The sequence below is a fragment of the Mercenaria mercenaria genome, chromosome 17 (genome assembly GCF_021730395.1).
Source record: "Mercenaria mercenaria strain notata chromosome 17, MADL_Memer_1, whole genome shotgun sequence".
Lineage (NCBI taxonomy): Eukaryota > Metazoa > Mollusca > Bivalvia > Venerida > Veneridae > Mercenaria > Mercenaria mercenaria.
In genome coordinates this window covers 7,581,080-7,601,625 of record NC_069377.1, presented here as the reverse complement: position 1 = coordinate 7,601,625, position 20,546 = coordinate 7,581,080, and the positions used below count along the sequence as shown (strand labels likewise).

Sequence of the window (20,546 nt, the reverse complement as noted above, 5' to 3'; positions counted from 1 at the left end):
AAGGCGTGATCATGACACCAGTGGGGCTCGAACCTACGTCCCCCGGGTTGAGCGACCGAAACCTTAACCACCAGACCACCAGTCAAAGTTGAAAATTTTAACTTTATGTATGTACCTTGAAGGGACGTCATAACCTGCAATAGCATTTGATTCACCAGACTGTAGACTAGCCACTAGACTGAGTATAAATATATTTCTACATTTTTCCCCTTTTTATCGAGTTCAATTCCAAAGAGACAAAAGCCAGTTTAATTTAGAGATTTTCACAGAGGAATGATGTTAAAATTATTATATTATGATATTGGACATAAAGGCTGACTCAGTTCACTACATTCAGTCAATAAAAAATGTAAAACGATATATCATAGTCTAGGAGCTAGTCTAGCCAGACTGTGGCTGTGTTATTCGTGAATTTTGGCTTATTAGGCAAGATCTTGATATTCGTTCTAGAGGTATCTGGGGTGTGTGTGTGTGGTGGTTGGGGGGGGGGGGGATTGAGACAAGTTTCCGCCATATTCATATCGAGAAATGTGAGCTCGTTCTCCACAGTCATTCTTTTAAAAATTGCAGTCGGAAGATTCTCTCTCAATATTTGTGAAATTATATCGGAATCAAACGGAGTCTCCCTTGCTGATCAATACCAGTAAATTTTAACCCTTACCCTGCTAAATTTCTATAATGAACTTGTCAATCTTTCTATTTGGACAGTACCATTGATTGTTAAAAGCGGTGCTTACTAAACATATGCTGGCTAAATAGCGAACAGTGCAGATCATGATCACACTGCACGGATACTAGTATGCAGGCTGATCATGATCTAGACTGGTCGTAAAGGCTGAAACAATCGTGTTCAGCATGTTAAGGGTTTAGTGTCTAAAATAGCACAACTTTTCATTCACTCTGGCCCATGTTCGGAGCAAGGGACAATATAATGTCGATACTAGAGATACATCCAGTGTTAATTAAGGAAACATACGTATGGGTAATTTGACAAAACAAACAGGAACGGGAACCAGTCAGACAAAGTTCTACGTGGAATACATTTATTTGAACATTTTGAAATGGGGTCACCTGAAAAAAAAGGCTGAAAAGTTTGGTCGAAACTGGCACAGTGGTTTAAAAAGATAAGTTGTTCAAAGCAATTGTTGACAGACAACGGACGGACAGACGACGAGCATTTGATAGTGGAAAAAGCTCACCTTTAGGACAGCTTAGGCGCGCTAAAAAGTTCTGTAACATTTTAATCAGTTTATTAGCTAAATGAACTGTAAGGTAGCTTTCACAACAATTTAAAAGTAAACATAACAACATGTTATTTTCAATGACAAACTAACAGAAAAACAGCAACTGGATGGCAATTTAGCTAAATAGAAACTTACATGGCATGAATTTTGCTTGTTTAAGTCTGGTCACGTTGAAATGTTCTTCATGTAAATCACATTTTCGGTGCGTGTCTTTTTTTTAAATTAAGACTACGCATAAAACTTCTTAACATAAACTATTTGTAAACATTGCATTTCAAAAATTTCATCTCAGTTCTGTTAAAAACCTTGAAGGAATATATAATTATGCCAAACATGTAGGATTCAACTTATAACAAGTGACATTATGACCTGATCAATGATAATTAAACCTAAAAAATACAGTTATTTTTTATAAAAAAATCCTTGGAAATTCATACAATTATAGATCTCTATACTTATTCCGTCAATTTTAAACATTACCAGAGAAAACATTAACACATCACGTGACATGCCCTGTTAAATGAATATACGTTTCTGGGCTCATAAAGTCTTCTGAAATTCTACCTTTTCTTTAATGATTCCACTATACGCCTTCATCAAAAACACTTTTAAATATCTGAATTTCTTTCTACTATTTTTTTTTCACTTAAAATTCATAATCTCAAAAACAACGACATGATACATATACATGATAAACACATGCAAGGAGCATAACATTCAGCCTCCGCATTTTCACCATGATGAATAAAATGTTTTAATAATGAACAGAGAAAAGACTTCTCCTAAAGTCAAAAGACAGGTGCACTTAAACTCTATTAAACACTGAAAAATAGAAAAATGTACGTATAATTACTTTTAAATCTAAGACTTTCATTTTTCATTTTCAACCCAACAACAAGAACAAACAGTTGAACTAAACATTCAAACGAGGCACGAATCATCTGTAATTTCTAACATAGCAGCTTTTAGAATTTCTGTCCAAATCATAGCTTTGGATATTCAAGAATAATGCATCAATGTCAACGAAACAGTTTTTCATTCATTCTTTTATAGCACACCTTCCGCAAGTTCAATAGCTGCAAAGTCTTTTAATGTATTTCCGCTTCCGGAGTTCTTCATTACTTCCTGCGCATGCTCGGTGAGACGCCACTTTCCCCGGCCAATAAGCGCATCCATCACGTGTTTCTTGTCTTCTTCATATTGTTCGTACAGAACTTTGATCAGATCCTTCAGCTTTGAGTAGCACGTGACTTCTTTCTTCATTTTACCGTGCAGCAGACGTGGGAGATTGTTGCGCTCACAGAAATTCACACTGTCACCAAACGACTGTCTTATTCCTTCGTACAAAGACCTCTGTTTCATGGGAATACCTTTTAACGACTTCTGGTCAAACTCCTTCGGTGTTTTTTCCTCCGTGGTGATGCCACACAAGCGTTTGATGTGATCAAAGAACGGTATAAATGTTGCGTCTGAACTTAAGTCGAAGTGGAGCAAGACTGGACCTAACATCAACGGGGAGCGCTTATTCTTGTCAGCCTTGATGTAGAGGTTCTTGTTTCTGAACATGAACATAACGACGTAACTGGGACCAATATTAAATGTTCTGTCTAAACAAAGGTGGTTTTTGTGCGTCCTGCACATGGCCATGACCTCATCCGTGTATAGGTACATAGCGGTACCCTCAGAGTATATTGTATGGTACAGTTTGGAATACTTCATGATCTGGTGGTAGTCCTTTGGATCGTTGACTTTTTCCTCGAACAGCTCTTTCCACTGGAGAGGACAAACATCTGGATCTTTCCAACGTGGACAGTCAGCAAGGCATCTGCAGTATCTGCAACCCGGACGATGCATCTCACATACCCCGTCATCTAAAACAACTTCACAGTGAAAATGGTCTAACACTGACTGACCAATATTCTTAATGTCATCATCTACGTTGTTTTCATACTGCCGTTCTATACCTTCAAATTTCCCATTGGAACCAAAAGATTCAGAGTCACTCTCTAATACGATTCTAATAACGGCTGGATCTTCATCCGATTCGGCATCACTCGAGTCTGATGGTATTCCGGTGCAGCCTGAGCAGTCACATGTTTGGAAATCATCCTGAAATCTTGGGCGTGACTTACTCTTGCCTCGCCGAGGACTAGATAGAAGAGACTCAAGGCTATCAACATCACTGTCTGTTTTCTGTCCTAGCGAAGACATGAAGACATAACGACTTTTCTTGGGAGCTGATGGCCCAGTGAGAAATTTGCTGTGGCCAGGCATTTTCTATCTGCAAAGAGATGTATACTTGGTATCAAGCAGTTTTATAAAATATTCATAAAATTGTTTACTACTATCTGTAGGCAAACGTTTATGCGATTCTTTTTTTTTTTTTTTTCGTTCTTTTTTTCTTCTTAAATTTGAGACGTTAATATTGCTTCTAATATTTGTTTTGCGGAAAACGGGATTGAGCACTGAGCGAAGAAATTTACTGATTTTTTTTCGGCGTAATTTGACTGAGGAAAAAAACTAAAATTGAAAGTAAAACCCCTTTGCATGAAGACTTATTCACCAGCAATTGAGAATACATGCAGAGCATAACAGTGCAGCACTGAATGACCGAAAAAAAAAACTATTTGTCACTTATTTTCGCCCAACTCGCAAAATTTAGCGCCAATTTATCGCAAGTGGCGACATTGGCGATTGACAGCAGAGGCCCTGGTGCTTATTGCAAAATTGAACATTGGCTGTAAAGTATTAGATAAAACGTCGCAATAATATTTATTTAAATCCTGCATTTTTTTCTATTCATGGACTTCTTTCAAGGACCAATTTGTTCTAAAACAAGGTCCTAGTAAACATTAACTTGCAAGACTTTTATTTCTAAGCTTGAATATTATAAGATGTGCATAACAATGAATTTCTAACCCCGCCCACTTTCGTACACTAACCGCCAATAATTTGAACCAGAAAAGCGACATACATCAGAACACATTTTCCCTTACCCCCAAAAAATGTAGATAACCATGATAAAAGTTATAAAATTATTTTTATTTTATTCATCGCTATTTCAATGATATCAATTCAAATTTGGTAACAGCTCATGATTTGGTTAACATTCTTGGAAAATGTTAGAACTACGTAAGGTGAAATAACTATAATTACGCATGTACACATATGTATTATAAAAGTTTATGACAATTTGCTGGTACGAAGTATGTTTTTCGTGTCCACTTGAAGACAAAGGATTGAAATTAAAATATTTTCTGTACACTGTTACGTCCGTAAAAAGTTGCATATCAATAAATTTTAACCGTTTTTTCCCTATTTTGTTTCAGTGCGAGAGGCAAACGACACGAAACTAAAATTTATGTATGTGAAATATATAATTATATTGGATTGAGATCGGGATAGGTCGATGCCTGGATGGGGCGGGATACGGTTAAGTGCGAGGTACGACAGAACAGTAAGAAAAAAATATCCTTTTTAAAGTATGAGACTTATGAACCTATATACTTGATATTACAAAGGAGAAGAAGTTTGTAAAGTTGCATTCAGTAGTGATATGCAATTACGGAGATGCTAACACGCTGATAATCGCAAACCCAATATTTACCCTCACCTTGCTAAATTTCTGTAATGAATCAATGTGTCCATCTTTCAATTTGTACTGTACCATTAACAGTTAAAAGAGGTTCTTACCAAAAACATACTGACTTAACTGGCGAACAGTGCAGATGATGATCATGACAATGGTCAGTCGGGTTAATAAAGAAAAAAAATAGAAAAGTAAGGCTACATACAAAATGGGCATAATTTCATTAAAAAAAATGAAAGCAAGAAGTATAAGGACTATGTAATGTATAACTATTGTAAATGTTTGCCTTACTTTCCCTATATATTACCACTGTTCGTTTATATAATGTATATGTGTATCTTTGTAGCCCAGAAGAATATATTTGAATAAACTCTAATAATTATTATCACTGTTGTGAAGAATGTACTAAGTTTTCGCTTTGTTGCGATGTGTAGTGACTGAGATACTTGCTGAAAATATATAGCGAACAGAATAGTGTTGAAAAAAAAAATGGCAAAATAATTTCATCAAATTGTAAGCAAGAGTTTAGGAACCTATGTCATTTAGTTGGTGTTATCAGGAGGCGGGCAGATTCACCGATGAGTAATAACTGAGATAGGAACTTGCTGAGAATGGCTAACAAAGTGTCCACACACGAAGTATCACATTAGTGCTGATGTGTTTCGTTAATACGGCAAGCAAAAAAACAAAAACAAGGTAGACAACGCTCGACTATCCAAAAGCCTTGTCAGTTGAATGAAAATAACAGTTGAAACAGGGTTATGGAAACTGTAAAATGCACATCATTTCACGACATGGGACAATTGTGTGAAGTTTCAATCCATTCCCATAAGTGAGTACTGAGATGCCAGCTAACATACAAAAACTTAACCAAAAACTGCTAAGTCGAAAAAGGGGCATAATTTTGATTTGCAAAGTAGAGTTATGTAACCTGTGCACTGCATGTCAGATCATGACAGTGAACAAGTGTGTGATGTGTCAATCCATTCCCATTAGTGGGTACTGAGATACCAGCTTACATACAAAAACTGCTTAGTCGAAAAAGGGGCATAATTCTGTAAAAAAGCAAAATAGTTATGGAACCTGTGCAATGTAAGTCAGTTAATCACAGTGAATAAGTGTGTGAAGTTTCAATCCATTCCCACAAGTGGTAGACTAGCTCCTAGACTATGATATGTCTTTTTACATTTTTATGATTGAATGTAGTGAACTGAGCCAGTCTATATCCTATGTCCAATATCATATAATTTCAACGTCAGTCCTGTGTGAAAATCTCTAAAATAGACTGGCTTTTGTCTCCATGAAATTGAATTTATCAAAAAAGGGAAAAATATAGAAATATAGTTATAATCAGTCTAGTGGCTAGTCTCGTAGATACAGAGATACCAGCTTATATACAAAAAGTTAATAACTAAACCTATAATTCTGTCATCTGCTGGCTCATTAATAGTTTATGTAGCAGGGTACACTTCGAATTTTGACCCCGTTAATATCTGTAATAATTAGAACTTCGTGATTTTTTGATGTCTGTAAATCGAAAAAGAGAGATAAATGAGCCGTGCCATGAGAAAACCGACATAGTGGGTTTGCGACCAGCATGGATCTAGACCAACTTGCGCATCCGCGCAGGATCCATGCTGTTCGCTTTCAAAGCCTGTTGGAATTGGAGAAACTGTTAGCGAACAGCATGGATCCTGACCAGACTGCGCGGATGCACAGGCTGGTCTGGATCCATGCTGGTCGCAAACCCACTATGTTGGTTTTCTCATGGCATGGCTCAAATATTGTTGATTCTTTAGGTAATTTTAAAAGCTGATACATGTAAATTTCTGATGTCCGTTGTAAAACTTACTGCTGCTAGCTTTGTATGAATCACCTTGGCGAAGGAAATTCAAATCATAGAAGGGTTCCATGCTTGTTGATTGATAGTAAAAAAAATTGCTATTTTGTAAAAAAAAACGAGATTCTATTAATATCCTGTAGTTAAGAAGGAACTATTAAATTGAGAAATGCAATAAAATTGGACATTGTTCCTGCAACCTGATCATTGCAGGCTGTTCAAAAAGTGCAAAATTGATTATTTTGGCATGTTATTTTTAATAGATGGTGTAAAACTTTCGTTTTGATTTTTTGATAACTTTTTGTAATCTTGGATGAGAGGCCTGATCTTGTCATTAATTAAAAGCACAAAACATGCACACAATTTATAAAATGCTCCCCCCCCCCCCCCCCCCTGCTCATTAGGGAAGTGCAATACATTGTATTACGACTCGCTACGTCAAAGAAGTATAAAATAAATTTATTTTTATAACTCTTTGGCTACGTGCCCAAAAGTTTCGAATCTAAGTGTACTCTGCTACCTTATCACCAACTGGACTTAGGTTATCAATTGGTCCAAGGGAAATAAATCTTACAAAATACTATTAAATAGGTTTATTGAGTGAATTCCCATGTCTGGATCCGAGGTAAAATTAGTAATGATGCGTATAATCAATATAATCAATATATAAATAGATTTGTAATGGCGATATATATGCTCGGACCATGCACTTATTTCTTGTTCCTCATCGCGTGCAATTAATAAATTGCATTATACAAATAGTCAAGATTTGTAAGCAGTGATGGAGTACATTGCTTTATCGTGAAAAATAATCTTCTATATAGCGTAGCAAAATGCAGATGCAAAAAATTATCCTGCAGTGCTATGTAATAAAAATATAAGTAGTAATAATCTGTATGTTAATGTAATCTTTAAATAGATTCAACTTTCTTATCCAAAAGTTTGTGTGCAGTTTGGGAGTCCAAAAATTTATCAGGAATTTCATAATTTCCCCTAAATTGTCAAAAAAGAGAGTTACACACAATTCAATTATTTTTGGAAAGTGGGTCTTCCCAAACTAACTTTGAAAGAGAATTAAGACAAAAATCGGTTGTTGTACTGAAAAACGGCGACTGACATAATTAAGTAGACCACGACTCAAAGAAACATACTACCAAATTTGATGTGAAAAAAAAACAACAGAAGAAATTGCAGTATAAGTACCAAACTCTAAGGCCCGACCATCAAAGTTTATAGGACTGATCTTTCTTTATTTTTCTTCCAAAACCCCCAAATCACTTCATTGTACAAATCTATGTATTAGTGGTAGACACTTAATATATTATTAACAATAAAGTCACTTGACGAAGATAACCAGTCAATATTTGTTACGTTTACCATGTAGAATCGCTTACATAATTCCCATTCCATTAAAGCAATAAAACTCCAATTAACGCTCCCCGTTGAGATTGCTAAGCTGACAGTCCTAGAAAATACATTGACTAAAAATTTATAGCCTGGCTATTCTTATCAGAAAGATGTTATTTAACGTTTTTTTATTATCATTACTTTTTAATTTAATTTATTTCTTTTCTGAACCGCGAGAAGTTCATGTACAATTAAAACAAACCAAAAACAAAAAATGCCAAAATTGCCAGTTCACTACACACAGTGCCCTTAAAGTGATATTTTTGTTTTTTCCTTGCTTTTGATCACACCTAGTTTATAGTTTCCGTACCAAAAACTTTTATCTATAACTTACTAAAATACAAAAAGTTAGTCCAATGGCCATTTAAATAAACTGCAAGCTTGTTTTTAAGAAAACAATGGGAAAAAAATGATATCTGAAAATTAATATTATCTCTCACCATCTGACTGAGAATATATAGAATTTTGAATATTCTTAGAACTATCTTGATAAAAATACTAAATGTACTAAAGAAGCTATGTCATTAAGAATCCTTATAGAGTACATAATATCACTATTTGTTCAGCCTCATTACTTGTAAAATTTGTGTTTTTGTTTCATGTATTCATTTGTCTTGTAAATTTAAATGTACACAAGACACTGTACTTATGTATAAGTATCAAATAAATTTCTTTTCTGTTCTGTACTTCACGAGGTAATTCGTACTATGCACGAAATCACCTCATGTGTTGTTTTCTTTAGTGGTGGCATAAGAAAGACAAACACCATTACCACGAAACTAAATTAAACATGGTTTTGATATTTCTTTTTCACAAAGCGGCAATAAAAATTTCTTACCAGCGATCTCTTGTTAAAAAAATATCCAATAAATTGAATTCCCGGCTTGCACTTCTGACAATTATTATTGTTAATTTTTAAGTGACTAACGCTCTGTCTGGGGATGGTAAAATGGCGGGAAAATTAACAGAAATTACCAGCATGCATTGGTCATTCACAATCTGGGTAAAATTCCCAGAAAAATTGTACATGTCTGACATCTGTACGGATATAAATCTACGTACTCAGATAACCAGATACTACTTAGACTAGCCACTAGACTGATAATAGAAGCTGTCACAAATTTTCAGATTTTAGTTCTTCTTTTAATTCAATATGTAATAGTGACAAACACCAGTCTGTCTACAGACTTTCTCAGAGAACTGATTGTTATATTATCATGTGATATTGGAATTAGCATATAGACTGGCTTCTTCACAACTTATTTGAAAAATTAAAAAAAAACAAAAAAACAAACCCAAACATTTCTATACAAAACATTTCTGTACTAATGTAATATAGAAGCTAGCCGAGACATCAACGTGAAAATCCTGCGCGTAAATTTTAATAACGGCGGAAAGTATGTACTGGACAACTTCTGAGTTTCTAAAAAATGTGCTGTTTCAAAACAACGAAATTTTACATCTTAACTTCCTGTATAATGAAAATATCAAATATACAACTTTATACAGTACTTAAACATTAAATGTGAAGCAAGTTTCTGACGAAAAAAAAAACATATTACGTGAACGCTGTATATTATGTTTTTAAAATGTTAAATGTTTGACTGTACTATACTGATTTAACTATTTTTCTCAAATAGTTACTGCAAGACACTATGTTTTTCTTATTTAATGTATATTTAACCCTAGTGTTTTGTTCACAGGGCTATTCAAATTTTGTATGATCATGTCTCTTTTCTTCTCAAAACACAAGAGATAATAAGTAATAGAAAGAGCATTGAAACTCGAGGGTAAACGATTTGTACGAGGGGGCGTAGCCCCCGAGTATAAATCGTTTACCAGAGAGTTTTAATGTTCTTTCTGTTTTGTATCATAGCCTTCCATATATGGTAGTTGTAGGCGTTCCTCATTTCCATATACAGCAGTTCAGTGAGTACTTAAAATCCTTGCTTTACAAATGTGTAAAGCCCAGGAAAAATAAACCAATGCGAGAGCAGAAAATCAATAAAATACACTTCGCTGTCTACTATTCCAGACACGCTGGCATACTTTCCTATCCAACAGTGCGGTAACTAGCGTGCGGGTATTAAATACCTGCACACTTTTAGTTACCGCACCCTGAAGTCAGTGTTTACGATTTACCTGCAGCAAATTTGTTAAGAAAAAACACCGAGCTATGATACAAGAGACATTATTACATATTCGTTTCTAATCCCCGTTATGTTACACTGGTACCGGAAACGTCAATATTTTTCCATACACTGACGCCTGAATTTCATATCGGGTGCGTGACGTAATTCAGTGTTTGTTGTTGCACTATTTTTTCTATTTAGTTCGGTATTGTCAATTCTATTCAGGCTATTGAACATATTTTTGATCTTTACATTACATTTATACGTGTAGATGTGTATGTAATAAAAAGGTTATTATCTTTGCATCGGGGAAATATGCACTCGTTCTTCAGCGGAAGAATATTGCTCTCCTAAAGTCGCGCAATATTTCCGCCGAAGAACTCGTGCATATTTCCCGATACAAAGCTAATAACCTATAAAGACTGATGAAATCAAAATATAACAGAATTATTTTCTTTTTAAAAAAAAAAGGATTATCTAGTCGGTAGCAAGACTAATGCATACGATTCTGAGCGAATACCTTTGATTATGCGTACATATTTAATAAGTTGTTTATTTACTGAAACGATGGAATAGATAAGTCAGATTTTTCACGAACCGACTACAAAAATAGAAAGTAAATATAATTACCAATCGGTGACAGGTACGGTACACTCTTTACACAAGCGAAGAAAACTAAGACATTTTTTTCAATTTCTGGTATTTATTAACTTTTTATCAAGGAGGCGGGTCAAAACTATGAAATATATTTGATTGGATAAGATAACCCGAGGACATTATTTATGCACATTATTGATAACCCCGGTTAATTGCAAATTGAAATGCTCCCTTATCTGCACAGACAGGATGTTTATTTAACATTAGCAATATACAGTATGGCATGTGACATAATTCTGTGGGTCGGGTCCCCATTGTAAAAACAAATACGCATATTGGAATAAACAAAGAACAGCAATTAGGTTTTGCCAATTATACCTCTTTATCATCTTGAACAAAGAGCTATAAAAATAAAATTATTTTATACTTCTTTGTCTTGAATTGAAATTGTTCCTTTGAAAGTTTTTTTTTAATCTACGTTGATAATTACTTCAGCCTAGGTAAAATTGGGGATTGGGATTATATCCCGGCAGGATTTTTCACCAATTTGGCAATAATTAACATGATTTTCATTAATAATGCCTGCTACTTTTTTAAGCTTTAGATGTCACAGAAATGATAAAACTCACATTAAAACTGTTTACTAATTAGTAAATTACATTCCTGAAAGTGGGTAAAATTTGATTTAAACCATGGAAACGTCAGATAGGTTTTTTGCTATACTTAAAATATAAGACAATTAACGTTCTCTTGAAAACAAAAACTGTTAACTATTTAATAATAAAATAATGTAACCTGACGTGTTGAACTTTTTTCTTCCGATGCCTGAGTTGAAAAATACAGAATAAAATATATGACAATTCCTTCCCGCTCAAATTTACCAAAACGGTGGACAAAATCAACCCCCACCCCCATCCCTAATGAGGTTTGTGAGATACATTTTGATGGTTTTGTAAGGAGCATCATTCATTTCCTTTTGTTCGCCTGCCGTACATGAGTTTTACAGATGATTTTCTATGATCGTCCGGTGAAAAAAAAAGAAGGAAAGAAGAGAAGAAGGAAAGAAAACAGTTTTTCGAAAAGGTAACATTAGGACCGCATTCAAAGTGTATGTGGCTGCTGCTACATACGACCTGGATGTATGTTAATTTTCTCAAAGAAACAAAGAATTTTACCTTTAAGAAAACTTTAATTTATTACTTTTCCCAAATTTAACAAGTGAGCTAATACAAACGTAAAAAAGGGGTATATTGTATATAAAATTGCAGTGAAAAAGGTGTTCTTAAATGCTCCTTAAATGTCCCAGAATGCAGGAAATGAAGCGCTGAATTTCAAAATTTTCCAGGGGGTGGGGGAGGGGGTGGGGACAGGCCCCCGAACCGCCCTAGCTGGTCGGCTACTTTTCTACTTCAGCCTTTTTATCAAACAATATTGGCAACCCTGCACGTATAAACGGCTATATACATACACACACACACAAAAAAGAAAAAACAAAACAAGAAACATCAAACTGTTAAGTGTATAGAGACACAGTCATGTTTATTGTAGTGAGGGGTCGGTCAGACCCCCTCTGAGAAAATTGGCTGCATCCGCGCATGCCACATACCAAAAGAATGTAGGACGTTTTGGCCAAGGATCTTTTGGCCTAGGATCTTTTGTTTTCATAATAGATCTATGCAAAATATGGTCTGCAATAATTATAATGTGATCTGAGAAAGAAGTTAATAGCGAGCTCGAAGAGCAGGCCCGAAGGGCCTGCTCGAGAATCGAGCTTTACGGTAACGCAAGTATACTTTCACACTTGGTGATGGATTTGAAAAGTTTCCTCGGAAGTTTTAGAAAAGCGCACCCTAGCGGACTGGTGCTCACAGGAAGTACTTCTTTCCGGAGTGAATACAGAACTTCATTCAATTGCTAAAAATTATTCATAACTCAACAATAATGAAAGAATGATTTCCAGTTGTTTGAAAAAAAAAATATTTGCATTTAAAAGATCAAGCATCGGCCAGAAATTGGAAAAAATGCCATTAATAAGCCGAAAGAAACGGGAACGCGGTAATGACGTCACCGTGACACCGGCTCCCATAAATTTTGCAACATATGATATTCATTGTTATAGGCATGGTGACACTAAATGTAGACTTTTTCAAGTGAATAGGTTCTCCTGAATTCCTGTGACTAGTGAATAGTTTCTTTCTGACAAATAAATGTTGCATAATATTTTTAGATAAATCCGATTTCTTTGAGATCGCTTTGAGGCTTTGCCTTAGTTCATATTAGTGGATCATTTAAATGGAAATTTCGTAAAAAAACAAGTAAATTCATAATTTTAACATGTCCAAAACATTGCGGAATGATACTAATTTCACTTGGGTAATGATTACATTTTACTCGGACTTTATCATAGACTCCCTGTGTAAAATCCCAAACTTTCAACTAAAATAAAAGTATTAAATTGATATAATAGTTCAATGAAACTTCAAAGTTTTGTTGTTTGTAGCATCATCTGGGGCATGTGCAGTGAGAAATCTTAATTTGATTTCTAAAATAGTGTGATATTTATTTCTAAAGTCACTATATGTTCATTGTAAATATACTTCGTTATACCCAAGTGGAAACTGGCACGTACTCGAAAATGCAGCTGTCTGATTGGTCAATTAGAACCCCTAATGTACTGTGATGTCATGATAAAGTTATGAATAGAGAATAATAGGTTAGTGGGGAGAGGGATAACGACAACAGGCCGCGCATGGTATTGTTATGCGCATGTGCAAATATCGTGTAAAAATAGCCATCTAAAAATAGCCATCCCAAATAAAAGTCTATTTTTAGATAACTAGCCCGTTTTCTGTTTTCAATTAACATCATGGAATCGGATGAGGAATTCACTATGAAGAATGACTTTTATCACGGTTTATTTGTGTCTATTGAGGCAGCAAAAAACGTCATTGACGACGTGAATATTTTACTTCTTCCTCATTTCGGAAACAAGACTGAACACGGAATATATGAGTACATAGATAAACATGCCCTAACTGTTGTCATTGTTTGGTAACAACAGCTGGAGCATTGTATATATCAGTACTAAAGTTAACCATGACCCTGCTGTAATGATAGCTAGCAACAGCTTGAGCAAGGGGATATAAGAGTACTACAGATAACCATGCCCCAACTGTTGTCATGGTTTGATAACAACAGCTGGACATAGTATATATCAGTACTATTGTTAACCATGTTTTAGCCGTTGTCGTGGTTCGGTAGCAACAGCGGGAGCGCGGTATATTTGAGTACTATAGTTAACCATGACCTAACAGTTGTAATGCTCCAGTAGCAACCGCTAGTTGAATCCGTCTGAAATATTTTTCCATTAAAGCTTCTTTTTGTTGTGGGCATACTATGCAAATGCGTAGCTCTGGGGCTGTGATGTATGGGTACTATAGATAACCATGTTCGACTTGTTGTCGCTGTTTGGTTAAGTACAGCTGGAGCATGGTATATATCAGTACTAGAGTTAACCATGATACAAAAGTTGTAAGCAACAGACGAAACATGGTACACATGTTGACCATGTTCTGGCTGTTGTTGTGGTTCGATAACAACTGCTGGATGATGGTCAATATGAGTACTATAGATAACCATGCCCTAACTGTTGTCATGGTTTGGTAACAACAGGTAGAGCATGGTATATATCAGTATTACAGATAACCATGTTCTGGCTAGTTCTGTGGTTCAGTAACAACAGTGGGAGCATGGTAAATTGTAGCACTATAGATAACCATGCCCCAACTGTTGTCATGGTTTGGTAACAACAGGTAGAGCATGGTATATATCAGTATTACAGATGACCATGTTCTGACTGTTGTTGTGGTTCAGTAACAACAGTGGGAGCATGGTAAATAGTAGTATTATAGATAACCATGCCCCAACTGTTGTCATTGTTTGGTAACAACAGGAAGAGCATGGTATATATCAGTATTACAGATGACCATTTTCTGACTGTTGTTGTGGTTCAGTAACAACAGTGGGAACATGGTAAATAGTAGTATTATAGATAACCATGCCCCAACTGTTGTCATGGTTTGATAACAACAGGAAAAGCATGGTATATATCAGTAAGACAGATAACCATGTTCTGACTGTTGTTGTGGTTTGATAACAGTGGGATCATGGTAAATAGTAGCACTATAGATAACCATGCCCCAACTGTTGTCATGGTTTGGTAACAACAGTTAGAGCATGGTATATATCAGTATTACAGGTAACCATGTTCTGGCTGTTGTTGTAGCACATTTACCAGTGAGAGTGTTTCTTTCAATAAAGAGCATTGCAACGTATGAATTCCAAAAATGCTAAGATAAAAAGGGACAGAAAAGTGGAAAAAAAACTAAAAGGTTAAAATTTACAGAAGGTAAACCTGGAAATGAATATGTTTCTATGACCTACATTTCCACTGTATAAAACTGAAATCATCAAGGAAAGGAGCTTCTATAAAATCTGATTTACTGCCGATCTACAATGCAAAATTTCCCCATTATTTAAAAAAGGAAGGACCTTCTCTAGCTTTGTTCTGATGTTACAATATCTCAGAATTCCATCAGTATTTCAAGAATATTCATTCTGAAAAAGCAGCCAGAAACTGCCTATCAGAACCAGACATGTTGGAAGTAAGTAATGACTGTGATATTGAATAGTTGTTAAAAGTACAAAAGAGTTGTTTTGTTTTAAGAGGTACTATATACTAGAAACAGATGGGAAAATATTCTTTTACTAATATCTAGAATGGATTGTTGAAACTTTATGTGGTGTAATTGTTTTCCAATTTAAGCATAATCTGTAATTTTATACACATTTTACTCAACATTTCTATTTGTACTAAGTGCACATATTTCCTTAGTCTTTGTAAATCATGTCATAGGGTTTGATAGTTTTGTTATAAGTGCACTTGTGACAGTATGGCATCCAATAAAATCAACATTATTGCAATTTTTTAGAGTACTAAGTGCACTTAACACATTTGAATCTTCGAATTATTTTGCAGTTTGTTGTATGCCAGATTGAGTTAAGTACAATTTTACTATTAAACCAATTTAATTTTTGAGAAGTCTTCCTATATTATAACAACATTGTTGACTATGATATAACTAAATCATACCTAAATATTCCCATTCAATAAAAAGTTTTATGTGTCTGAAACCTTCTTTTGCGTTTCTCTCTACTATTTGAAAAATGGACTTATACCGTTCTGGCGTTAACACCTCGATATCGGTATTACAGATAAACATGTTCTGGCTGTTGTTGTGGTTCGGTAACAACAGCTGGAGCATGGTATATATGAGTACTATAGATAACCATGCTCCGACTTTTACAATGGTTCGGTAATAGCATCTGCAGCATGTATGATTCTGATACAGACAATGCTCCAACTGTTGTAACACAACCATGACAACAGTTGGTGCCTAATTATCTTTAGTACTGAAACAGATGCTCCGGCTGTTGGTATCGGACCATGACAACAGTCAAAGCATGTTTATCTATAGTACTGATACAAACAATGATCTAATTGTTGTTAAACAACCACGAGAATAGTTGGGTCCTGAGAATATATATAGTACTGATACAGACCGTACTCTAGCTGTTGTTACACAAACATGACAACAGTTGCGGCCTGTTTATCTATAGTACTAATATAGACGATTCTCTAGCTGTTGTAACACAACCATCATAACATTTTGGGCCTGGTTGGCTATAGTCCTGGTATGGTACAAACCATGCTCTAGCTGTTGTTATACAACCACGACAACAATTGGGGCCTGGTTACTTTTAGTACTGAAGGAAACCATGCTCTATCTGTTGTTACCGGTCAATGACAACAGGCGTAGCATGTTTATCTATTGTACTGATACAGAACATGCTCTAGCTGTTGCTACCGGACCATGACAATAGTTGGGACCTCGTTATCTACAATACTGATACAGATCATGCTGTAGCTGTTGTTACCGGACCATGACAACAGTTGGAGATATATAGTACTGATACATACCATGCTCCAGCTGTTGTAACGCAACCTTGACAATTGTTGGGGCCTGTTTATCTATTGTACTAATACAGACCATGCTCTACCTGTTCTTACACAACCATGAGAACAGTTGGGGCCAGGTTATCTTAAGCAATGATACAGACCATGCTCCGTCTATTGGTTCCGGACCATGACAACAGTCAGAGCATGTTAACCTATAGTACGGATACAAATCATGCTCTTACTTTATTTTACTTATTTTGTTGGGTTTAAGGTCGCACCGACACAATTATAGGTCATATGGCGACTTTCCAGCTTTGATGGTGGAGGAAGACCCAAGGTGACCCTCCGTGCATTATTTCATCACGAGCGGGGACCTGGGTAGAACCACCGACCTTCCGTAAGCCAGCTTGATGGCTTCCTAACATGAGCAATTCAACGCCCCACGTTAGGCTCGAACCCACATCGATCATGCTCTTACTGTTGTTACACAACCATGACAACCGTTGGGGCCTTGATATCTAAAGTAGTGATGCAGAACATGCTCCAACTGTTGTAGCACAACCATGACAACAGTTGGGGCCTTGTTATCTATAGTACTGGTACAGAAGATGCTCCAGCTGTTGTAACAAAACCATGAAAACAGTTGGGCCCTGGTTACATTTAGTGCTGATACAAACCATGCGCTAGCTGTTGTTACACAGCCATGAAAACAGTTTGGGCCTGGTTATCTATAGTACTGATACAAACAATGCTCTGTCTGTTCTTACCGGTCCATGACAACAGCCGGAGCATCTTTATCTATTGTATTGATATAGACCTTGCTCAAGCTGTTGCTTCCGGACCATGACAACAGCCATAGCAGGTTATTGTACTGATACGGACCATCCTCTGGCTGTTGTAACACAACCATGAGGGAAGTTGGGTCCTAGGTATCTACAGTACTAATACAGACCATGCTGTAGCTGTTGTAACCGGACCATGACAACAGCCGGAGCATGTTCATCTATAGTACTGATACAGACCATGCTCCAGCTGTTGTTTCCGGATCATGACAACAGCCGGAACATGTTTATCTATAGTACTGATAGATATCATGATCCAGCTGTTGTAACGCAACCTTGACAATTGTTGGGGCCTGTTTATCTATAGTACTAATACAGACCATGCTCTACCTGTTCTTACACAACCATGACATCAGTTAGGGCCAGGTTATCATTAGTACTGATACAGATTATGCTCCGTCTCTTGGTACCAGACCATGACCACAGCCAGAGCATGTTTACCTATAGCAGTTATACAGAACATGCTCTAACTGTTGTTACCCAACCATGACAACAGTTGGAGTCTGGTTATCTATAGTACTAATACAGACAATGCTCCAGCTGTTGTAACACAACCATGACAACAGTTGGGGCCTGGTATCTAGAGTAATGATACAGACCATTCTATAGCGGTTGTCACACAACCATGGCAATAGTTGGGGCCTTGTTATCTAAAGTACTGATACAGAACATGCTCCAGCTGTTTTAAAACAACCATGACAACAGCTGGGGCCAGGGTATCTAAAGTAATGATACAGACCATGATGTAGCTGTTGCAAAAACAACCATAACAAAAGTTTGGGCATGTTTATCTAAAGTACTGATACAGACAATGCTCCAGCTGTTGTAACACAACCATGAAAGCAGTTGGGGCCTGGTTTTATTTAGTACAGATACAGATCATGCTTTAGCTGTTGTAATACAACCATGACAACAGTTGGGTCCTTGTTTTCTACATTGTATAGTACTGATACAATCCATGCTCTTTCTGTTGTAACCGAATCATGACAACAGCTGGAGCATTTTTAACCATAGTACTGATTTATACCATACTCCAGCTGTTGTAACACAACCATGAAAACAGTTGGGGCCTGGTTATATTTAGTACTGATTTAGACCATGCTCTAGCTGTTGTTACCGGTGAACGACAACAGCCGCAGCATATTTATCTATTGTAATGATATAGACTATGCTCTAACTGTTGCTATCGGACAATAACAACAGCCGGAGCAGGTTTATCTATTGTACAGATACAGACAATGCTCTTGCTGTTGTACACAACCATGAAAACAGTTGGGGCCTTGTTATCTATAGTACTGATACAGACCATGTTCTAGCTGTTGTAACACAACCATGACAACAGTTGGGGCCAGGTTATTGTTAGTAATAATACAGATTATTCTCCGGCTATTGTTACCGGACCATGGCCACATTTAGAGCCTATTAAACATATATTACTTCTACAGACCATGCCCTAACTGTTGTTACACAATCATGACAACAGTTGGGGTCTGATTATCTATAATACTGATACAGACCATGCTTTAGCTGTTGTAACCGGACCATGACAACAGCCGGAGCATGTTCATCTATAGTACTAATACAGACCATGCTCCAGGTGTTGTTACACAACCATGACAACAGTTGGGGCCTGTGTATTTATAGTATTAATACAAACCATGCTCCATCTGTTGTTACCGGTCCATGTCAACAGCCGGAGCATTTTATCTTTTGCACTGATATAGACCATGTTCTAGCTGTTGCTACCGGACCAACAGCCGGAGCATGTTTATATATTGTACTGATACAGGCCATGCTCTAGCTGTTGTAACACAACCCTGACAATAGCTGGGTCCTGGGTATCTGTAGTACTAATACAGACCATGCTCTTGTTGTTGTTACACAACTATGAGAATAGTTGGGACTTGGTCATCTACAGAACTGATGCAGACCATGCTCCAGCTGTTGTTGGCTAACCATGACAACAGCCGTAGCCTGTTTATCTATAGTACTAATACAGACCATGCTCTAGCTGTTGTAACACAACCATGACAACAGTTTGGGCCAGGTTATCGTTAGTACTAATACAGATTATTCTCCGGCTATAGTTACCGGACCATGGCCACAGTCAGAGCCTGTTTACCTATAGTACTGCTACAGATCATGCCCTAACTGTTGTTACACAATCATGACAACATTTGGTGTCTGATTATCTATAGTACTGATACAGTTCATGCTGTAGCTTTTGTAACACAACCATGACAACAGTTGGGGTCTGGTTATCTAAAGCATTGATGCAGACCATGCTGTACCTGTTGTAACACAACCATGACAATAATTGGGGTCTGGGTATCTAAAGTACTGATGCAGACCATGATGTAGCTGTTGTAACACAACCATGACAAACGTTTGGGCATGGTCATCTAAAGTACTGATACAGACAATACTCCAGCTAATGTAACACAGCCATGAAAGCATTTGGGCCTGGTTATATTTAATACAGATACAGATCCTGCTCTAGGTGTAGTCACACAACCATGAGAATAGTTTGGGCCTTGTTATCTACATTACTGACACAGACCATGCTGTAGCTGTTGTAACCGGACCATGACAACAGCCGGAGCATGTTCATCTATAGTACTGATACAGACCATACTCCAGCTGTTGTTACACAACCATGACAACAGTTGGGGCCTGTTTATTCATAGTACTAATACAGACCATGCTCAATCTGTTGTTACCGATCCATGACAACAGCCGGAGCATTTTATCTTTTGCACTGATATAGACCATGCTCCAGCTGTTGTTTCCGGACCATGACAACAGCCGCAGCATGTTCATCTATAGTACTGATACAGACCATGCTCCAGCTGTTGTTTCCGGATCATAACAACAGC

At 36.6% G+C, this 20,546-nt stretch overlaps 1 protein-coding gene across 3 annotated transcripts in view; it reads right to left on the bottom strand.

Moving 5' to 3' along the window:
• Nucleotides 1-1,233: 1,233 nt before the first annotated feature.
• Nucleotides 1,234-20,546, bottom strand: part of LOC123537626 (uncharacterized) — a 31,073-nt gene continuing 11,760 nt past the window's right edge. For all 3 annotated transcript variants that reach the window (XR_006683581.2, XR_008368178.1, XM_045321460.2), the window contains one exon: nt 1,234-3,525. Coding sequence is in view for 1 of the 3 variants with exons in the window: in XM_045321460.2 (XP_045177395.2) it covers nt 2,292-3,518 (1,227 nt within the window). In the remaining 2 variants the exon portion in view is untranslated. The remainder of the gene's footprint in view (nt 3,526-20,546) is intronic.